Source organism: Thunnus maccoyii, chromosome 11 (genome assembly GCF_910596095.1).
Source record: "Thunnus maccoyii chromosome 11, fThuMac1.1, whole genome shotgun sequence".
NCBI lineage: Eukaryota > Metazoa > Chordata > Actinopteri > Scombriformes > Scombridae > Thunnus > Thunnus maccoyii.
Genome location: NC_056543.1, coordinates 7,842,643 through 7,864,768, shown reverse-complemented (window position 1 = coordinate 7,864,768; position 22,126 = coordinate 7,842,643). Strand labels below are relative to the sequence as shown.

The following is a 22,126-nucleotide window of genomic DNA, read 5'->3' as shown; positions in this document are numbered from 1 at the left end:
TGGGGAAAACAAGAAACAACACAAGCATGCAATAGTAACACAAAGTAACACAAATGAAAAATAAAGAAATTAAATGGATGCGTACCTACAAAAAACTTGAAGACAAAAACAGTGGAATAGTATGCAAACAACTGTGGATTATAATGTTTATTGATACTGATGATTGTATTAAGTAGAATATATGAAAATAGTATGGAATAAAGCAGTATTAAGTGATGTTCGACCACTTGAGGACTGAAAGACAAACTCACAACAAGAGTTAGCGTGTTAGCAAACATTTGCCTACTTGCCTGCACATCAAGCAGGAACAGCAACACTGCAGATCACATTACAGATGTTTCAGCTCAGGTTCAGTTCACCACCCTGTGATGGTAGTGGAACATATGGACTGCCAATAGCAAAGCAATGAACAAAGAGTAGTTGAAAGTTGCGCAGAGCTGAAAAGTTTAGTGTTGATTTTCAGCGGGATCAGAAATACATTCACATTACGAGCAGTTCATTGTTAATATACAAATATTTTTTGAAGAACTTTAACAACAAAAAGGCTAATCACTACTGTAGTTAATTGTTACATACTGACAGTCACAGTTGCTTACCTAAATATGGATTAACTTTGCATTAGCATTCAGATTTGCAGGATTGGCTGGTAGAATATTAAGCTTCACAGGATCAGTCATGGAATTAAAGTGTGTTGTTGAAGAGCATTATGAAGTTAATTGTTGATAGAGAAGACAATATTCACACTATCTTCCCAGGTTGGTCAAGCTGGTCTGAGGATTTGAGTCAGAATGTAGTTTGACAACAACATTATTTCCGTGTGGTTCACTGAATTTTGTTTTTCCTTTCTTCAGTGGTATAACTTGAATGCTTTGACCTCTGCAGGGTAAAAATGGGTTGCCTGGCCTACCAGGCCAAAAGGGCATGGAAGGTCCTGTAGGAAAAGATGGGCGACCGGGATTGGATGGCTTCCCAGGACCTCCGGTAAAATCCTGACTCCCCTGTAGATCTGGCACTCTTGTCTTGCAAACAACCTGTAGTGTTAAATGTTTTTTTTTTCTTTTAACTGTGTTATGCAGCATACCACATGTGTCATAACCCAAAAAAGGCATGGGGCTAAATATTTTACATTGTCAAATGTTTGTTTGTTTTTTTTAGCTAGTGGAAGAAAATACCAACTCCTCACAAACCACTGTGTCAACAGGAATTTAAAAACAATTTTGTAAAAAAGTAACTTTCATAGAGGGGGAAAAAGTGGACTCTTTGAGGACAGAGCTGCGTAAACAGCATCATCATCTTCTGCACGGCTCGCTGCAATAGAAATTTGCAGCTTGCCACTGGGCTTTATAAAAAGTTTTACAGTAGGGATCCATGATACATCAATTTCATGTAATAACTGCTTTAAAATTAATCTTAAAACAATGTTACACTCAATATGAGTGTGTATTCTTATTAATTACTGAACCTGGACATAGTAGTTTGACAAAATAATCATACGTCAGGGCCCACTTACTATATCTTTTGGGGTTTCCAACTGCATCCCACATCAGCTAATGGATTTTTCTCAGTTGTCATGGAGGTCATGGCTCCCTTGTCATCCATACCAACTTGTCAGCTGACTGAGCTCCATGACATCTCCATGACAACTGAGCAAATCTGCCAACAAAGACCATGAGATGAAGCAGAAAAAGCTAGTAAGTGGACCTTGAGATAAAATTATTATGTCAATATACGAAATAAAGTTTGAAGTAATATATCAAGCATAATTTGGAAATCGAATCTGTTGAAATGTGTGTAGTAGCCAATTTTGAAAGGATAACATTAATATCTAGCCTTTGCATCACATTAATATTTAACTTTTGCATTTGTTAAACCTTTTGTGACAACTGAAGGAAAACGTTGATAGTTGTGGAAAGATGCTGATGATACTTTGAGTTAAATCATAAATCAGGACATCATATTTGAAGTGTAATACAGAAATTCCACTGGTAGAAACAAGACACATAGTAGTAAAATCTGTAGTTGATCTTCCTTTTTACCATGTTTATTGTATTTTAATATAGTGGAAACTGTGCTATTAATGTCTTTTTATAATGAGTGTCGAATGTTTATTGGATCCTTATGAAGCAATTATCTGGATAAACAGTGCATCTTTGTTTGAGTGTCTTTTCTGTTATTCTTTAATTTTACAGGGACAGAAGGGTGACAGAGGTGACAAAGGAGAGACGGTGAATATCATTTTAAATTCTGAATATCCGTTCATTTATATATTTTCACTACAAAGCAATTTTCTGTAATATGGTATGCAGTGTGACTTCTGTATGTTTCTGTGTGGTTAGTTAGCTTTTTGTAGGTAATAGATCACTCAGAAATAAGTTAATTCTTCATTTTTAAAAGATATTTTTTTATTCTCTATATTTAATACAGTTCTATAAAACTTAACCAGAGCTTTGCCAAATTGGGCATTTGACTGATTCACTGTCTTCAGTTTCTTACTGGGAGGAGGGCTAGTATTTATCTTTTCTCTATATGTGTTGTGGTTTTAGGGTGAACCAGGCCGAGATGGAATCGGGCTCCAAGGCCCACCAGGCCCACCTGGACCACCAGGACAAGTCATCTACCAGAATCCTGACAATGTAGGCAACATGCAGAATTACAACAGCAATACTGTATCAGCACTGCTATTTGAATCAGGCAATTTTTTCTAGACTGAAATCTTATCTGAAAGCAGTTGAAGTACGTAACGGTATGCATCTTAATTTCTTTAATTCTTTCAATTATTCTATTTGTGTCACTGCAGTTTGATGGTGTTGCTGGCAGAGTTGGGCCTCAGGTATGTATTAAAATCTACACGATAATGCTGATACCAAAACACAACATCATCATTTTGTACATGTACAAATTCAACTTAATCTTTAAGGTTTTTAAAGTATTTGGCATTGATGTGCAGGCTCAAATTGAGATGTAAATGCATTTTTTATAACTATACACTTTACAATGCCCTGTACCTTCCACTGTACTTTTTACAGGACTTCCGGTCTAGCTGGCTAGGCGATGGCAGCATAGAGTGACAAGTTATCAACAGTGAAAATTAAAAGTTGCCCGATATAATTTGAATTTTCTCTGAGAGGCACTAAAAGCAATTGTAGATACAGCGGGTGAACAAAAATACCCAAAAAAGGGAAGAAAAGTCTCACGCAAAGTAGACAACTAACCCTGGCTTAATCTTGAAAATAGCTATGGGAATTCAGAAAGGACTCCGGCCAGTAACTAAAAAGCAGAAGACAAGATATTGATTTTTTTATAATTCTAAATTTATAAAGAATGGAAGAAGCATAGGGGCGAATCAATATGGCTGAAACCCAAATCCAATCATCAGAGGATGTCTTGTTGGAGGTGGTGAAGCTTTAGGTGCAAATGGAGATTAAACTGATTGACTTGGAGGGGCGTTCGCAGCGTGATATTGTCAGAATACATAGGCTAAAAGAAGGAGCTGAAGAAAGCATGACATCAGTGATTGCCTTCATGGAAGAGATGTTAATGAAAGGTTTAGAGCTCTCTTCTTCTACAGCGCTAAATATCGAGAAAGCGCACCTGGCGCTCGTTCCGAATCCTCCGACTGAAGCCCCACCAAGATCAGTTGAGGTCAAATTTTCAAGCTACAGAATGAAATAGGATATGCTCAAAAAATTTTGGCGGAAAAAAGGATTTGATTTCCAAGGAAAAAGGGTACACTTGCACGACTAAGGATTGGAGCTGCTGAGGTACTGGAGGGAGTTTGCAGAAGCAAAAGCTGTGCTCAATGAAAGAAATTCCACACTCTGTTCCCGGCCAGACCGAGAGTGTTTTACAAGGACAGCACGGTGATTTGCAGCTTGGCAGTGGAGGCAATGGAAGACATAGCAGAGAGGGGGTTACCGGTGACAATTCTGAAAAATCCAACTTCCCTTTTGGATCAGATCAACTAGCCAACTTGGTGTTTCAGCGGAAACCGGGAGAATACAATCTCTAAGCGAAGCTTTAAGGAATGGCTCCCAGCATTCCGGTGTTGGCCCTCTTTCTTTGCCAAGAGGATGAGACTTTCCCTCTATATTCTTATTCCAACAGACTCAAAAAGCCATAAACAAGGCCCTAACATTGGAAGTCAATGCTGTTATTTGTGATTGGGTTCATTATTTTGTTAGCATGTTACTGGTTAATGTTCACGTTGTGCTACTGTTCCTTGCAGCACCAGGGGTGTAGGATATGATTTATTTATAGGCTTGGGGGACTTAAAATATACACAAAGACTCACAATGTAAAGCATCAAGTCAATTAAAGTAACCACCTATAATGTAAATAGTCTGGGAAATCCAGAAGTAGCTCTCCTTCAAGACACTCATCTAGCAGAACTGGAGCACGAAAAACTTAAGAGATGGAAATTTAATCAGTACTAGTCTTTCTATAACCAGGGTTCTAGGAGAGATAGCAACTTTAATCTCTATTAATTTAAACTTTGAATGCACTTATGAAAAGAAAGATAGTGACAGAAGATTTGTACCGGTCTGGGGATATCTGCAGGGTGTTTAAGTTACTTTTTTGAATGTTTATGTTCCTCTGGGATCTGGATGGAAATTCTATAAACAAATCTTTGAATTATTAACCTTGGAGGCTCAGGGTATCCTAATTTGTGGGGGAGACTTTAATATTAGACTTCAGCCGACCCTGGATACATCAAAACCTTACTACTCAGGAGAGAAGATTAATGATGTGGGAGCTGGGACACTCAGATATATGGAGGGATCTGAATCCGACAAAGAGGGACTATACCTTTTTTTTTCCTCACCCGCATTCTGTCTATTCTAGGCTTGACTACTTTTTTTTTTAATGTTTCAAAGAGATTTATCTAGGGTAATAAATTGCAGTATTGAGACCACAAACTTGTCAGATCATACCCCAATCTCTATGGACTTCATATTAGGTTCTGAAAAGAAGAGTACTACCTGGAGATTAAACACAAGGATTCTTAAAAAAAAAGCTCAGAGTGCTTTACAAGAAAAAGATAAAAGATTATCGTGACAAAAATGATAACGGGGAAGTGTCCCCACTGATTCTTTGGGATGCATGCAAAGCTGCAGGGAGAAAATAATGGGCTTTTGTTCTAATTTTAAAAAGGAGAGAAAAGAAAAATTGGATTGTTACAAACAGAATTAAAAAATAAATCAGAGAACATACATTAAAAAAACACTGAATCAAGGATTAAAAATGGAAATAAACAGGAAAATTTGCAAATTGAATGAAATCTACTCAAGTGACAAGAAAACTGATCTTTCTAAAACAAAGACATTATGCAGCGGGAGGAAAACTGGCTAAACTTACTCGCTTACAAATTTAAAAAGCAACAAGCAGAAAACACAAATTGTAAAATAAATGACTCTACAACAAGTTCCATACACTGCATATTACAAGATATACAACAATCATTTGAAACTTTTCTATAAATTTTTTTATATATACAGCAAAATAGATGAAACAAAGACAGAAGCTTTTTTTGACCTGATAAAATTACCTAAGTGAGGGATGAACAAAATAAGGATCTAATTAGTAAAATTATGGATGAGGAAATTAAAAAAGCAATATCGAATTTAAAACTCAATAAGGCAGCTGGACTGGATGGTTTTCCCCCAGACCTGTACAAGGAAATGAAAGATCTACTGACCCCAATAATGAAGGACACATTTAATCTTGTGCTTGAGACTGGTGTAACTCCTGCTCCTTGGAGAGAAGCAGTGATTTCCTTGATACCAAAAGAGGGTAAAGATAAACTTGAATGTGGAAATTATTGGCCAATAAGTTGGGCTGTGCGATATGGACAAAATCAAATATCATGATATTTTCGACCAAATACCTCGATATAATTATATTTCGACTATATTGTAGGGATGAATATTGGTGCTTTCACAAAATATTTACACAATGAGATTTTTGATAAGTAATTATCAGTAATGTGGATATAATGACTAAGTGAAGTAAATAAAGGCCAATAATAGAACAGCTATAACAGTCTGGTAGGTTCAGAAAATTACATCACTTTACTGTCATGCAGCCTTTCAAACCAGGAAAAGACAACACTTACGCCATATCACATTATGATATCCAAAATCTAAGATGGTATCAAGTCTCATATCACAATATCTATATAGTATCGATATATTGCCCAGTCTTACTGATAAGTGTACTAAACCAAGATTATAAGATCTGTAACCACATTCTGACTAAAAGAATTGAAAAAATCCTCCCCAAGATAAAAAGTCTAGATCAGACAAGTTTTATTCAGCGAAGGCAAACACAAGGTAACATGCTGAACGCAACATGTGATTAAACATACAGTGGAAAACAAACTCTAGGCAGTATTACTGGGCCTTGATGCGGAAAAAGCTTTTGATCAAGTCAACTGGGAATTTTTATATAAAGTATTACAGAAATTTGGATTTCATCAGACTTTACTAAAACTTTCAAGCATTGTATAATAGCCCAAGGGCAAGAATTTGAATATATGGAGCCATATCAAACTCCTTCAGCCTGGAGAGAGGGACCAGACAGGGCTGTCCAACAAGTCCATTACTGTTTGCAATATTTATTGAAGCGTTAAGTCAGGGGATCACTCAAAATAATGATATTACAGGTATAAAAATGCTTGGTCAAGAACATAATCCTTATTTGCAGACGACATTTTAATTTACCTGTCAAACCCATAGACTGTAAAAAATATGGACGAAGTCACCGTGACGTCACCCATTGGTTTGTGAACTGCTGTTTTGAAGCCTCGGGTGTAGTGATTTGACTATCGCCATCTTGGATTTGGCTGTCACCATGTTTGATTTTTGGAGCCAGAAGTGACCATATTTGGACGAGAGGGTTGAGCTGACCACTGTTCAAATAGTGTTGACACTTTTATGAGATATCAAACTTAATTGATTGTTGTAATTGACCTTTATCAAACATAACCATAAAATAAGAAAACATCCTTCTCCATTCTGATAGAATGTCAGCAGTATACCTTATACTCTTCTACACTAAGTTAAAGCTGCACTCATTTAACAAACTACGTTTTAGAAAAATGCTCAGAGAAATCAGAGCCAGAAAAAGTTGTCTTCGATTGGATCTTACAATCTTATTTGTGAAGTCAGTAAAAACAAATGTTTGCATGTCAGGTAGCAAAATAGGCAAATGTAATAAATTTGAAATGTTAAAATCTATTTGTTTTTCTGTACAGGGAGGACCTGGTTTACCTGGTCAAGCTGGATTCCCTGTAAGTCTCCCTGTGCTACATAATTTATGTACACTGCCCTTATTATAACCGTGTGGACATTATTAAAACCTCAATTAGTAATTTTTACCACATAAATATAAAGTGTTCTTTAATCTTCATTTGAATTCTTATAACTCTGCCAGGACCTTATTGCTTTTACTTGATTTTAACACAGACCTTGACCACAAGCACAACACATCTTATTCTGTTTTCTCATATCTTATAGGGTCCGATTGGACCAAAGGGTGACAGAGGAGAACCAGGCACCCCAGGTTATGGATCGAAGGTAAGGTCAAAAACACTGACGTTTTTCTAAAAATGTAGCCCAAATGTGATTGCTGGTTTGTTTGTTTGTTTGTTCATTCAAGTGTTGATTTTGCCACTCGTCACCTTTAAGACACTTGTGTGATTGAGTCTGTTGCTGCTGCTGTTTGCAGGGTGAGAAGGGTGAGCCAGGCTTAGTAATCGGTCCTGATGGAAATCCTCTGTATCTGGATGGGCTAATAGGTTTGAAGGTTAGTCTCACTGCATTTGAGTGTCTGTTACCTTTCTCTAACTTTCAAATACATGCACCCAAAAAAAAAACAAAAGCACATACATGCACCTCTCCTCTGTATGTTCCTACTTTTCATACCTAAAATCTAAATTTGCTGCCTCCTCTTATCTACTGTGTTTATCTGCTTCTTCTACCCTGCGTGTAGGGAGAGAGAGGACCTATTGGACCTGCTGGACCTCCTGTAAGTGTTAAACCATTTACACATCAACATATAAACTTAATCTACAGAGACGGATGTAAACTTAAAGCATATGAGATTTTTTTTCACATTAAACTTATTCCATTACATTGTCCAGTCATATCACATTTTCTTTTATTTCATGGTTTTTCTGTGTAGGGTCCCTATGGGCCTCCTGGATTAAAGGGTGAAATTGGAATGCCTGGAAGACCTGTAAGTACCGCTTCCCTTGTACCATATGTCTGTCTAGAAACTGTTGTCCTGATTTGTTTAAATCGAGAGTTTGAATAGTCAGGAAGTCTTATACCGTGTCTACACTGAAAGCATTTCACGCTTTTTCAATTGTCTGTCTCAAGCATGTCAGACAGAACAGATGCACTCCTATTTAAATCAATCTTGCTGTTTTCACAGACCGTATAACGGCTTGTGTTTCACTCACACTGTACATGTGTAAATGCAACCCAAAAGTCTATTTTTCTTTGTTTTTTTGCATGCAACTAGTCATTGGGCCCTGAGAGCTTCCAAAACACAGCTGACCTACACTCAACACTGTACCTGAACTCCTCCAGTGTAGACACAAATGGAGTGCTCACTGCTGCTCTGCTAAACACGCTATGCTACACTTTCTGTGTAGACATGGTGTTTGGTCTTCATGCTGCCCCCCATACTTTCTTTACAAACTTTAATATTAATTGAATTAAATTTTCATACTGTATACATATTGTACTTCATCTATGATATATATTGTACTGCGTACATGTGTAGATACTATTCAGTGTTCATAAAAAGCTGACCTATGGTATAATGTAGTTAAACACCCTACCCCTTTGTTTTTGTTTTTCCAAGTGCAGTAAAATATTAACCAATGACTTTCTTACTACAGGGTCGCCCTGGTGTAAATGGATACAAGGGTGAGAAAGGAGAGCCAGGAGGAGGTGCTGGCTATGGCTACCCAGTAAGTACTATTATTATATTGATATCCTAGACAGTGGTAGTGACTGTGGCAGAGATTCATAAAACCTTCAGTCTTCCAAGCCATTTAGAGTACAACAGGGGTATGGCATTGAGTGTTACTAAGACACTTGTTGACTGTGACGTGACCAATGATAATAGTTATGGTATAGGCTAGCCATTTTGTAAAGCTCACATACAGAGTTAAAAGAAAGTCTGAAAATGCTACCAAGCTTGTTAGCTCGCTGGTTTTATCTTTTTTTTTAACCAGCAAAGTCAGAGTTTAAAAATATCTTTCAACAATGCCTCTTTAAAGAGTAACTGCACCCAGGTCTAATTATGCTGCCTGCCTTTTAAACTAATGGTGACAACATGTTTTTTTCACTTCCTGTGCAGCAGTGATGTAGTGTGGCACTATAGTACCATGCTGCCTCACGCCTGTCCTCTCCTAGCTGTAACTTTGGACGGGGTCAGAGATTCATAGAGGGCAGTGTGATTATGTTTGTCCTCCTTCCAAAATCTAGTGTAGTTAATCTTTAATACTGTCAGCTGTTTTGCTTCAAGTATAGTATATTTGTGTCCCGCCTTCTTGACAGTTAGCAACCAAATCACAACTCAGTGAGTTAATAACTCAAGAGTTAATAACTTTGTTTTTTTGTTTGTTTTTTTTTATCATCAGGGAGTCCCCGGCCAACCAGGACCTCCTGGACCACCTGGACCTCCTGGGCCAGCCATTCCTATAGATCGCTTCAATGTGAGTACAAAAGACCCCAACCCTTCCATATTAATGAATAACTCACCAACGTCTCTGTATTCACAGAATTCAATTGTGGACAGTATAGTCTGCAATTACAGTATGTACTATATGTACCAGTTACTGTTACCTTTAAGATTTAACTCAAATTTCATGTCTGTCATGTACTCTCTTGTGGTGGAGAGCTGAACCATGTTGTATTTGAGTCACTTCGGCAGGTAACCTGTCATTATTTTGTGCTCTTGTTCAGTTGTTTAAACCTTATTGGCAAATGAAACTAGTGAGTTGGTTGAAATGATGGAATATAATATGATCCTAACACGTGGGCTTTTTCTTCATGGTTTTTGGTGCAGGGAATTGGTTTCTGAGCATTTTTTTCTCTTTTGTTCATAGCGCTATGATGAAACTTCAAGGAATTATCCAGGTATGACCTCCCACCACACACCATTTGTTGTTTTAGCACAAATACATAATACGATAGGATAGAGCTCTTCAAAGAGAGGGATCAAAATGGAGAAGTAAAGTAAATGTGCCAGTCAAGGAAGAGAGATTTAGAAAGGATTTAAAATGTCTGGAGAGATAAACAGTTCTATCTTAATTTCAGTTTGATCCAGCTGCCTCAGCCTGAAGGGGATATACACTCTATTGTCAAGAGATTAAGCTGTCAAGTCTTACTAGATCTGAGCAATGAACTGATAAAAAAACACAGAAGACATCACTATCAGATAGGTGCTAACAGCTACCAGTTACCTGTGGCATATTGTGTCAAACTCTGCAATGTGAAATGTTCTACTTTGTTGTAGCAATTAAAGGAGAAAAAGGAGAGCGTGGTGACCGTGGAGTTCCAGGGATCCCAGGTAAACCATAGAGTTTAAATAAAATATACATGCAGTACCTTTATTACATACTATAAATATATACTGTTGTGAACAGAATTATCAGTACTTATTTACTAAAAGACCTTTGTTTTTTCAGGAACGTCCTCCAACATTGATATTTACGCTTTCAAGGTAAGCAATCAAGAGACAACAGACAAGTAGAAATATAAGCTATCCATACATTTTAAGATAATTATCTGCCCATAATCTGTAGATGTTTCATAGTGTAATTACTTTTTACCGCTAAATATGACTGCTGAACATTTAACTGACTCAGTTCCTTATCATGGGCAAAAATCAAAGCTATCAAACTTAGCAATTTGCAGACACAATGCATCTCATTTTGACCGGCCTGGAGGGATGATAAGTCTTGGTGCTATGGAAAGATTGAAAAATTATGCTGATTAGTCTGATAGTTGCTTTTCAAACCAAATGAGATCTTGCTGATCTAATTTGACAAACATTTGGAGGATGAAACTTTAGAAAAACTTCTCACACAGCACACATATTAATTTGTCACAGTAGGAAAAGCACAGGTGTTACTAATTACATTAACAATGGTTCTTTTATATTCAAATGTCCCAGAGCCTCATGACAGTGTGACAGTGAGCCAGCAAATGTAAGCACCCTGAAAGTGAAGCAGCTAAATGGGATTCAGCTATCATTAATTTTTATCATTCATGCCTTTCCTACTGACATGTCAAAATGTCTATAGGTATAAAAATACTTTTTTTCAAAACTTTACTTAGACAAAGACTTTGTATGGCTGCTCATGTTGGACATTTAACAAATTGTTTAATAAAAAAAGAGGTTTTATAGAAAAACACTGAATTTCTTTATTTGTATAAGTAAAATACCGAAATTAGCAAAATTGGATTTAAGTCAGGAAATAACTGATCAAAGAATAAATAAACAAGTTTATGAATCTGACCAGAGATTTGATGCTAATATTCGGTACTTGAAAGTTTATCGATATTCGGTGTGATAGTGCTAATGTCAATGTAATTGGTATGTAATACCCAGTCCTAGTTGCATCACAACATATAAGATCTGCTGGACTAAAGAATGTGACCAAAATCCAACAAGCATGCAGTATGTAAAACTCTCCTCTTTCTCTGATTTTAATCAAAGTGGCAGAGATTTTGGTACTGGGCTTTGATGTTTTCAAATAACAACAACTGCCCCAATGAATGTGCAAGATTATGGTTGATTTATTGCTTTGAAATGCCCTGGAGTCTACATTAGCTGTGCTTCCAGGGACTAAAAACCTGATGAGGAACTCAGTTCCTCTACCTGCGTCTCCACCAGAGAAACCAGGGTCTAAATTAAGTACCAGGGAGATTGTTTCACGCCCCAAAAAGTTTGAGGTACAAAGTACTACTTTTGTTGTCAGCTTCCAGACTCATTTTAAAAAAAGAGAGAGAGAAAAAATGAAAGACCGGAATAGTAAGTATGTCAATAAAATATGTCAATAAGTCAAATAGATTTACACACAATGCTTTTGATTTTGGTGAAACTTGGAGAAATTGTTCATTTTGCACTGTAGCCTATTTCACACTTTTAAAAAGTCAGTTATTGGCCTGAGAACACTAAAATAGCACTTGCTACAACAGCAGTCAGTTTTCTTAGTATGTGCGATGTACTGTAATTGGAAATTTCATCACAACTGTTTCCAACAGAATGAACTGAAGGGAGAGCGTGGAACCACAGGAGTGAAGGGAGAAAAGGGAGAGCCTGGTGGTGGATATTATGACCCACGTTTTGGAGTACAAGGCCCACCAGGACCTCCTGGCAAACAAGGCTTACCGGTGAGCTCTAAGAGAGAAATGCCTGAGTAGCAAATTTACAGATATTAACAGCCAGATCCCATTTTGTCAAGCAGTTACACCTGTATAGTAAATGTATGTACCAGAACCTTAACCTTTAGCACATGATAACTTAGACATTTGACATTTAAAAGTATGATGTTCGAGTAATTTAATTTACTCTATTATGTTAGGGACCAAAAGGAGATTCCATAATGGGCCCTCCTGGACCTCCGGGATCACCAGGGCAACCAGGGATTGGTTATGATGGGCGTCAAGGCCCTCCAGGTCCACCTGGACCTCCAGGCACACCAGGGTCTTACTCTCTACCTGGAGCATATAGGCCCAATCAACGTAAGTGTCATTCTTCCTGTGCTTCAGTTTTCTGGATCTAAATAATACACTCCTGAGGACATTTTAGAGGCCCTGCAAATAAATAAAATACATGTATAGGGTGTACTTTTTACTAGAAGTGAATGAATCATACTTTCCCTCTTACAACCAGTGTGGAGGTGAGCTTATGCTACTGTCTGCACTTGACTTGATGACCGCTGGTGACAAACTCCAGTGGAGCTGTTCAGTAATCAAATCATAAACAAGTTTTTGTTTCAATTTGAAGCTGTCAGTGTACCAGGGCCTCCTGGTCCTCCTGGACCCCCTGGAAGTCCTGGTCTATCATCTGGGGTAAGCGTCATTTTAAAAATTCTCCTAATGACTTAATTATTCAGTATTGAAATAAATTAAGCTTCCATTACATGACTCATAATTCATAAGGATCGGTCTGTGGCCTGGAACAAGCCATTTAGTAGTTGTTTCATTAATGTTCAACAAAATGTTTTCCACAGGTTACAGTTTTGAGGTCATATGACACAATGATTGCTACTGCCAGACGCCAGGCGGAGGGCAGCCTGATCTACATCATAGACAAAGCAGACCTCTATTTAAGAGTCCGCGACGGACTGCGACAAGTCATGGTACAGTCATCTACTTCTCACCCACGAACATGCTGTGAATTTTAGCTAAGAGCTCAAGAGCACATGCGTGTACATATTGTAGACCTTAACATAAATACAGTTTGAAGTTAGAGCTGCATTGATTTTATTTTTGGTCTCTAGGGGACAAAATTTTTCCATAGTAATGATGTTTACTGCCTTAAATGTATTTTTAAGACTACATTTAATGTTTTACAGTTCAGATCATGTTATTAATTCATTGAGTTGAGATGTCAAGTCATCTGTTTTTTTTACCCTTCACAGCTTGGAGAGTACAGTCCCTTCTTCAGAGATCTGGTAAGTTAGACTCAACAGAAGAATGAAATAGCATATTTTACCTTTTTACCTCTTGACGTTCACTGATTATTTTGTCATTTTTAGGAGAATGAGGTGGCAGAGGTCCAGCCTCCACCTGTCATCCTATACTCCCAGTCCCCAGAACAGTCCCACAACAATGGAGCTGGCCATTACTCACAGGATGTTTCTGCTGCACGACCCATCGAGCCTCCACCACACCCACCTGTAGACCCCAGATACCCACCACGTTATGATCCCAGATTCCCAGACCCCAGATACACAGATGGAAGATCAGCCACTCACCAGTCTGAGAACAGATACCCAGTAACTCCCCAGCGACGCCCCAGCCAACCTGTAGTGCAGCCTGCAGTGCATGCGGGCACATCAGCATCAGGAGTAAGTAGAGTTGAACCGCTAGAACCCAACATCATGATGAAGATTAATGTCTTTTATTTTAGGTTGTTATGGTACTTATGGCAGAATAATTTGGCGTAAACCCTGCCCTTAAAATATTTTACATATAATAAGTAAGTGATGGTGCAGAGGACTTCTTGTAGGTGACATGATGGATTTTGTAGTGGGGAAGGAGGTTATAATTGGTTGGGGAGTGTCTTTGGGGAAATGGGGAAACAAACTGATTGGATAAAAGTCACCAAAGCGAAGAAAATCAAGAAAAATTCAAGGCACTATTTGTTCTACACTGAAGTCTTGAATTTTTATAAAGGAGGTCATAAAAAATCTATTATAACATACCTTTGTATGTCTTCCTCATCAGCTACATCTCATTGCCCTGAACGCCCCTCAAACTGGTAATATGCGAGGAATTCGCGGGGCAGACTTCTTGTGCTTCCAGCAGGCCCGTGCCGTTGGCCTGAAGGGCACCTTCAGAGCTTTCCTGTCCTCCAAGCTTCAAGACCTCCACACCGTCGTCCGCAGGTCGGACAGGGACAGCATCCCTATTGTGAACCTCAAGGTGAGATACTGCTGCTAGTTCAATGCTTGATTGGCAATATTTTAATAAAATGCCATCTATTTGTATTACTTGGTCATGAATGTAGTTTCCTGGATTTTCTTTTTTTATTGTGATCAAAACTAACTGTATTTAATGTATCTTGCTGTTCCATGAGGAACATATGCAGTAGAATTGAGAATTAATGCATTACATTTTTTCCATGCAGGACCAAACGTTGTTTAGCAGTTGGGAGTCCATCTTCAGTGATGATGCGAGCAAAATGAGGGAGAATGTACCAGTTTACTCCTTTGATGGAAGAGATATCCTCAGGGACAGTGCATGGTGAGTCTTTGTTAACTGGGCATGATTATGTTTATACAAAAAATTAACTTATAATTCAGTATCCTCTGCACTGTAACATGTTGCTTTTAGTGTTGTAGTAGCCTTTGTTGATTTTCAGTTAATTTTGTATACATGGACTGTATATATTTTTATGTCTGTTCTTGTTTTTCCTTTCCTCCAGGCCAGAGAAAATGATCTGGCACGGCTCAAGCAAGAAAGGCCACCGGCAAACAGACCACTACTGCGAAACATGGCGGGCAGGCGACCGCGCTGTGACTGGTTTGGCATCATCACTACACAGCGGCCACCTCCTGCAGCAAAGCTCCAGTAGCTGTTCCAGCTCCTATATCGTCCTCTGCATTGAGAACGCCTTCACATCACCCTCCAAAAAATAAATACCGTCCATCCTCCTTTTTTTGTGTTTTGGGCCCCAGTTAAACAGTTTTAATGTCCAAACAGACATGTTTTTCTAATTCCCTGATAACATGCCTTGTGAACATGTGGCGTCCAATGAACTGGCCCTGAGGCTCTTTGCCTGGCAGAGACGCTTTGCATTGTCTGCTCCTCCCCTCCATAAACGCCAAAGAGATGGGTCGGACAGAGGGGTCCTTTTTCTCGGGAGCATTGGCACATATTTTCTTCAAGGGGTGGAACAAGAGCGGAAAAGCTACAGTAAATGTGTTCTCAAATTGTATCCATTTTTTAAAAGAAAAATCTGTATATTACATGTTTGTCGTTTGTGTTCTTTTTTGTTTATTTTTTGATGTTATCAACTTTTACCTTTTGAACTGTTTTTAAAATTGCTATATACATCCTGTTATTGTTAGGTATTGATCATTTTCACATTTGTCCCAATTTCATTTTAGAGTTGTGGGTTACTGCGGGGTACAGCAAAGTTTTAAAGACTATTTTAAATTTAAAGAAGATAATAGATATTTATTTTTAAATGAAGTTATGTAAGGACAAAAAAGTGATTTGGAAAAGTAAAAAAATGCTAAATACCCTCATTTATATTCTACACAACACAGAACATTTAATTCTTTTTCGTAAGAGCTTTTGATCACTGTGCCTTATTACACAATCAGGACTGCTTTGCAAAATAAGCTCATATAGTGAACCACATCTTTTTGTATATTCTACAAACATGTAAACAGCAGCTACATTTTTGCCCAAGTGCATTCATATGCAGCATATGCCTTTTATTTCACATAAATTGAAAGGCCTTGTTGTACACAGACACTACTGTAACGAATAATCCCAAAACCAGAGGACCAGATTCCTTTAGCTGACATTGAGCCTTGTGAATTTAAAATGATTATTGCCCCTTTTACCACTTAAGAAAAACCTATCACAGAGTAAGCTGGGAATGATTAGTTTGCTGCTAATCTTTGTTGGAGTGATTGCTGTCCCTGGTTACAGGGAGAGGAAAACCAGTATGTTAAGGATGCAGTTTTGTAGTAGCCTTGCATTGAATTTCAGAGACTAACCTGGCTTTAGTGCTACTGATGTCTTGACTGAACTTGTGGATATACATTTTTATAACACATTGTGCTGTACTGTTTCTCCCAGGCACTGAATAAAAGTCTTTTCAACCACAACAATGTGATGTGAATAATGTGATGTTCTGTACACCTGTCTGTTGAGTCCTTTTATTTGTCAAGCGCAATGGAACAATCTCACAAAGGTCTCCGATAGCAAAGTGACCGACCTTGACATGCATCACTCAGCAGCCTTGAGCACCTTAACAGTTTTATGTCCTCCTCAATAGGATGTTGCTGCTGGTGGCATTAATGCCACCACAAATCAGCATTCCCCCCTGTGGCAACAAGAGGTGTTCAAGACGCCCTGGCCATACAATATCTTAACCTTGACAGTGAATTCAAATGAATGAATTAATTGGATGACCGTTAAAATACAACCATTCTTAACAAGACAAAACAAGAAAACGTACATCAGAAAGCATTTTATATGCAATTCATCAATGTTAATTGAATTAAAATTATTATCAATTAGATTTAATTACATTAAAATTATTGTTATCTAATTAAAACACAAGAACAAAATTCTCAAACCTACATGACAAGATTGATATTTTTTAAATGAAGTTACCAGACAATCAACATACATTCACTGTACTGTAGGTCTTCAAGTAAAGTGGATTTAAAGGAGAACTGAATTAGGTCACCAGTCATTGGCGATGGCTTATGAAATCCCCTTAAATCTCTGCTTTAAAGTTAGGAGGCGTTTCATGATAATATTTGATTAAGAAGATTCATTTGAATTATTCAGAGTTGGCCTAATTTGGTAGTTACTTTAAAATGATATGCCCACCATGAGAGAGTTTCTTACATTCAGGTGGTTAGTGGACAGACGCCTACTTACCCCTCTATTTGTAGCTAAAGGCATACATGTGTCTACTGATAATGCGGGCAAGCTGTTACCATGTAACACAGCTAGTGCAGTAATACAAAAAGATGACTGAATAATAGAAAATCACAGCAATCAGTACAATAGCATGGTTCATCAGTAGAGCCAGTCCAACACAATGTATGTGTTTAACACTGGAGCATTTCAAGTTTCAAGTAAGGTCAGCCATTGTGAAGCAGACATTCCTCTTCAATCAAGGTTTAGATTAACGTTGTTATAGAGACCATATACTGAAAGTACATAAACACATTTTACAGCAATCAAATGTGTCCTTTTTCCACAAAGGGTTCACTGTCTAATGGGCTCTATACTGTAGGCATGCCCACTGCAGAATAGCACACTGAAATTTTCATGTAATGTTGAGCCAATTACAGGTTTTTCCTGGTTCAGAAACTGAGGCATTGAAGCAAAACTGGCGCCTCAAAGGCCTGCTGGGTCTTGCCCTTGACAGGATGAGGTTCACTCCTTTCAGTTTTATCTGAGCTAGAAGTTTGGACCCAAGGGTCCACGTATTAAGAACCTTGCATGCTTTGTGCTTCTTTAAAGGATATGGCTGGCGATTTTCTGTATTTTTCTTATTGTCAAACAATCTTGTGTAAAGCCTAACCAATAATGAAATGATCCTACTTACAAGTATTGTGTATGTATCCAAAGCCTGATATATCTTATTCCTCTGTGCCGTTGTTGTCCAAAAACACATCATCGTTGCATTGGGTGACATGTTCCTTCACCCCGAAGTGTTTGGACACATTACTTTGTTTAAAAACGGCTCCAAGGACTAATAACAGTGATCACATTTCAGTTTGCAGAGAGTAGTTCAAAAGTTGCCACTGCACATTCGCGGTTCTATTTAAAGAGATTTGTAACTTTGCTAACTTACTTTATCCACAGGCTCGGGGCAGAGTTGGTTTTGGCAAGATGCATAAAACAGAAATATGCATACATATTGTTTGTGTCAGACTTACAAAGCTGTTCATAAACTTGGTTATTTTATAAATCTTAATCACTGTGAAAGTGGGTGCTTGTGGAACAGTTAGGGGGTGTTTAGACCGACATCTCGCATGAAAAAATGCAGCCCTCTCATTTATTTGAATGGGGGCAGTGTCTTGACGCAGTACGGTGCCACTGCAGAGAGCTTGGCAAAAAACCACAGCGGTCAGCAACGAAACATCATCCGGCAAGGCGCTGTGTTAGTGAATGCCATATTTAACTGTTCATCTTGTGATTGTCGTGGCCAAAGATAAAACATTTGGCACTGTGATAACTTTCCGGAGTTGTATAATCCTGCCTGTGAGTATTACAAACTGTGCAGTGTTTTGGCATCTGATAAGGCTTTAAATACATTAATCTGTAGCTCCAACTCAACTTCCTGGGTTGTATTTGATTATCTCACCGGTACCTTAAAGATCTAGTATTATGGAGTCTATTTTAAACATATCTGACATTTAATTCATCAAAAGTTGTTTAGATTTCTCTAAATCCATCTTTCCTTACAGCCTAGATTCCCCTCTGCACTCCAGCAGGATGTTTTTGAAGCCATTTACATAAAATTGGCATTATTAATGACCACCTGCTCCAATTGGAGGTGTGGCCCCAAACTTTATCCCCAGCCAACTGGAATACGACCTAATGATAATGCAAGTTCCCTTATGCCACATGTTTACCAGGAGTAATGGCTGCAGCTGGAGATGTAAGACAGTATGTAGTGGTCTATGAACCAGAGTCTGATCGTGCATGGGAAGGAAAAAACCTGCTGTTGCACAGTTGAGATTTAAACAGGATGTTTTCTTTGTTTCCTAACAGTACCTAACGACAAGTGGACACTTTCATCCCAGTCGTTTGGATGATTAATTACCTTAGCTTGTTTTACAAGTTATAGTGTGATATATTAAAGCAAACTGTTGTATCAGCGGTGATTTTAAACAAGGCAGTGTTTGTGCTGTGTTCATTTCATCATATATGTTCTAATGTTACTATATTTTCTGTTAAAGAAATCAAGTCAGCTGTCAAAAAGGAGAGCAGTGTAATTATCTTGAATTCTATCTTTATCTATTAATTAATTATTTTGCCTCATAGCACATGCACCATGGGACTATTGAGAATGTGGTCATGTTGTGAATGTGTGTATTGATAGAAGCAAGTTACAGCAGCTGCACAGCATGCATGTTTTTTTTTTTTCTTTTCCATTATTTTAACACATCTAAAAGGACAAAAATAGAGTCAGGTAAATATTAAAAATCAAATTCCAAAATAAACCAGCGATGGTTGAGTTAGGAGTTGCACAGGCTTTGCTGGAGAAAAGTTGTTATACAGAGAAAAGGAAAACGTGCAAACAGGAGACACACAAAAAAAAATGAACAGAAAATCCTAACTTTTTTTTTTTTTTTTTTTTACAAAAAACACATATGGCAACTAACCAGAAATAAACAAGAGTGCCAAACTTCCATCAAGTATGTCACCACAACAGAAAACAATCCAAAGAGGGTTCAAAGGTGATTCTCTAAATAATGTCTGAAAGTGAGTAGAACTGACAAGTTATGTGAAGCTGTTGTAAAACACTATATTTTGAATGTTTCCTCTTTCACAGTTTGTCTAGCAGCTCAGTAAATTGTTGTGATGAATAATTTTTCAGGTTGTTCGCCAGTTTCCTATCTAAACTGGGATCTGTTATGCCAATGAAAGACATTTATTAAAACATGTTCAATATTTGAAACCATTTAGTGGAGTAGACAGAGGTGTTTATATCCAACTTTACATTTTTCTGCGGCTATATGTGAGTGGAAATCAGGTTTGTGGAGGTCTTAGGTCCTTAAATGTAGGGATGCGCGATATTGGATTTTTTGCCGATATCTGATATGCCGATATTTCCAACTCACTGTGTGGTTGCCAACTGCCGTTATAAATCAAAAAGAACGTACTAAACATTTACTGAATCAGTGTTACAGTGAATCAGCGTTTCTCTGTGTTAATGATAACAACGAGAATGGCCGCCATGCCAAAAAAATATTTTTTAATGCCAAAAATAACACAAAATATCCATTAATTTGGAAATCAATAGCGTTTTGGGAGTCTCTGTGCAGCGCTGTTCCGGTACGTGAGTCAACTTCTGTGTCGTTGCCTGGGAAACTATTGGTAGCGTAACTCGGCATTGCGTAATATGTTTGCGTAGCGAGTGGGAAAGAGCGAGTGGCAGGAAATTGACGGTGGATGCGAGCGGAGCAGAGGAAAAGGTTAGCGGTAAGTTGTCAGTCTGGCAGTAAATGTACAGTACAGACTACAGTGTGTCCGTTAATAAATGCTAAAAAGTCACCTCTGTTGAATTAGTTGAAGATTATGTACGATTTCAGTCGACCAAGATTTACTTTGGTTGACTACAGCCCTGACAAATTCCTGGATAAACAAGTACTGTACTTGGATACAGGGGACAGAGAACATTGTAAAAACTTTGGTCAGTTTCTCTCAAGTTTCACATTTCAATAAACTCATGCAGAAATTGGTATTAAATATTCAGAGCTTCAAGTCATCATCTGTGAAATGTCATTTGTGAATCAAGCGTAGCTGATAGGACAGAGGCCCACATTTATCCACGGGCCGCACAACATCATAATAAAAAGCGAGCATTCCCTAAAAATAATCAGTAAATACCGTCACTTCCCACTCAATTTCATCAAATCTGCTTCTTAAGCATCTCAATCCGCTGAGCAGCCTTACGAGAGCTATAAGGCTTATATTAATTGACTGGGGGGCTAAATGTCAGAGCAGTGTCCCTGCTGAAAGAAAAAATAACTAGCATCATAGCTCCTGTCCAATTCCTCAATGTCCTTAGTTTAGGAAATCTTTAGGAAAAAACATAACTTATTGAGTGGCGTATTATCCATTTAAGTTTTCCTGACTGAGTGAGGTTAGAGTGGGTGGGGGGGGTGGTTGGGATGTAATAACCCACAGCTGGCTTTACTGTGAAGTGCTATCACACTGACTGCCTGGGGAAAGCTATATTTAGGGGGTGCTAAGTAAATACTAAGTACAGAGAAATGATCCAGCGACGGTAATGATACAACAAGGTGACAAGCAGATATTGGGGGGACTTAATTACGTTTGGGGCGGAAGCGAAAAGCTGCAGTTGTCAGATCTCTGGACTGTGTTTATTCGTTGCTGGTGAGTCAGTGTCACATTAACCCAAATCTAAAATTATCTCAACAGTGCACTCACAGCATTGCTACAAAGCCACTTTGTTTCATGACCTCAAAATGTGTTTTATCTTAGAGATAAGCTGCTTTATTTTAATGTAATATCAACTTCATCATATATAGGGGGAAATAATAATAATAATAACACTGCTTGCTGTAAGTATCACCATTTCACTGGCTTCTGTGTCTAACTGGACCAACATTTTACTCCACCAAATTAAAGGGTAATAATAAGGAGGCCTACAGCAACATTCGGGTAGTGTTGGACACTTAAGGCCAATTGCAAAGCGTTCACATTTCACTGACATTTATATAGATAATGAGTAACAATCTCTCTGTCTTTAAATCCCCTTGTGAATCTTCTGGCATTTAAGTCTATTTTTTTTTTCTCCTCCTCTCTTTAAATATTTGATGAGGAGGATGTTATCTAGAGTGGATATTCCTGGCATTGTGAAGATGGGCTTTGACCACTTCATCATACCTGCTTTCTCTTTTATACTGACCGAGGTGCGTTTTCTC

The 22,126-nt window shown here is 38.0% G+C and overlaps 1 protein-coding gene and 1 long non-coding RNA gene across 3 annotated transcripts in view; one reads left to right on the top strand and one right to left on the bottom strand.

The window, feature by feature from the left end:
• Window positions 1-16,594, top strand: part of col18a1a (collagen type XVIII alpha 1 chain a) — a 90,294-nt gene extending 73,700 nt beyond the window's left edge. For both annotated transcript variants that reach the window (XM_042425756.1, XM_042425755.1), the window contains exons 21-43: window positions 883-981; window positions 2,190-2,225; window positions 2,544-2,633; window positions 2,798-2,830; window positions 7,253-7,288; window positions 7,515-7,574; window positions 7,726-7,803; window positions 7,990-8,025; window positions 8,182-8,235; window positions 8,906-8,977; window positions 9,653-9,727; window positions 10,121-10,151; window positions 10,531-10,584; window positions 10,703-10,737; window positions 12,285-12,413; window positions 12,605-12,764; window positions 13,030-13,094; window positions 13,256-13,384; window positions 13,667-13,699; window positions 13,784-14,095; window positions 14,475-14,672; window positions 14,878-14,993; window positions 15,175-16,594. In XM_042425756.1, coding sequence (XP_042281690.1) covers window positions 883-981; window positions 2,190-2,225; window positions 2,544-2,633; window positions 2,798-2,830; window positions 7,253-7,288; window positions 7,515-7,574; window positions 7,726-7,803; window positions 7,990-8,025; window positions 8,182-8,235; window positions 8,906-8,977; window positions 9,653-9,727; window positions 10,121-10,151; window positions 10,531-10,584; window positions 10,703-10,737; window positions 12,285-12,413; window positions 12,605-12,764; window positions 13,030-13,094; window positions 13,256-13,384; window positions 13,667-13,699; window positions 13,784-14,095; window positions 14,475-14,672; window positions 14,878-14,993; window positions 15,175-15,388 — 2,145 coding nt within the window. In that variant the 3' untranslated portion in view covers window positions 15,389-16,594. The remainder of the gene's footprint in view (window positions 1-882; window positions 982-2,189; window positions 2,226-2,543; window positions 2,634-2,797; window positions 2,831-7,252; window positions 7,289-7,514; window positions 7,575-7,725; window positions 7,804-7,989; window positions 8,026-8,181; window positions 8,236-8,905; window positions 8,978-9,652; window positions 9,728-10,120; window positions 10,152-10,530; window positions 10,585-10,702; window positions 10,738-12,284; window positions 12,414-12,604; window positions 12,765-13,029; window positions 13,095-13,255; window positions 13,385-13,666; window positions 13,700-13,783; window positions 14,096-14,474; window positions 14,673-14,877; window positions 14,994-15,174) is intronic.
• Window positions 952-22,126, bottom strand: part of LOC121906728 — a 79,390-nt gene continuing 58,215 nt past the window's right edge. Inside the window, exon 4 of the long non-coding RNA XR_006098729.1 lies at window positions 952-1,031. This is a non-coding gene — a long non-coding RNA (uncharacterized LOC121906728). The remainder of the gene's footprint in view (window positions 1,032-22,126) is intronic.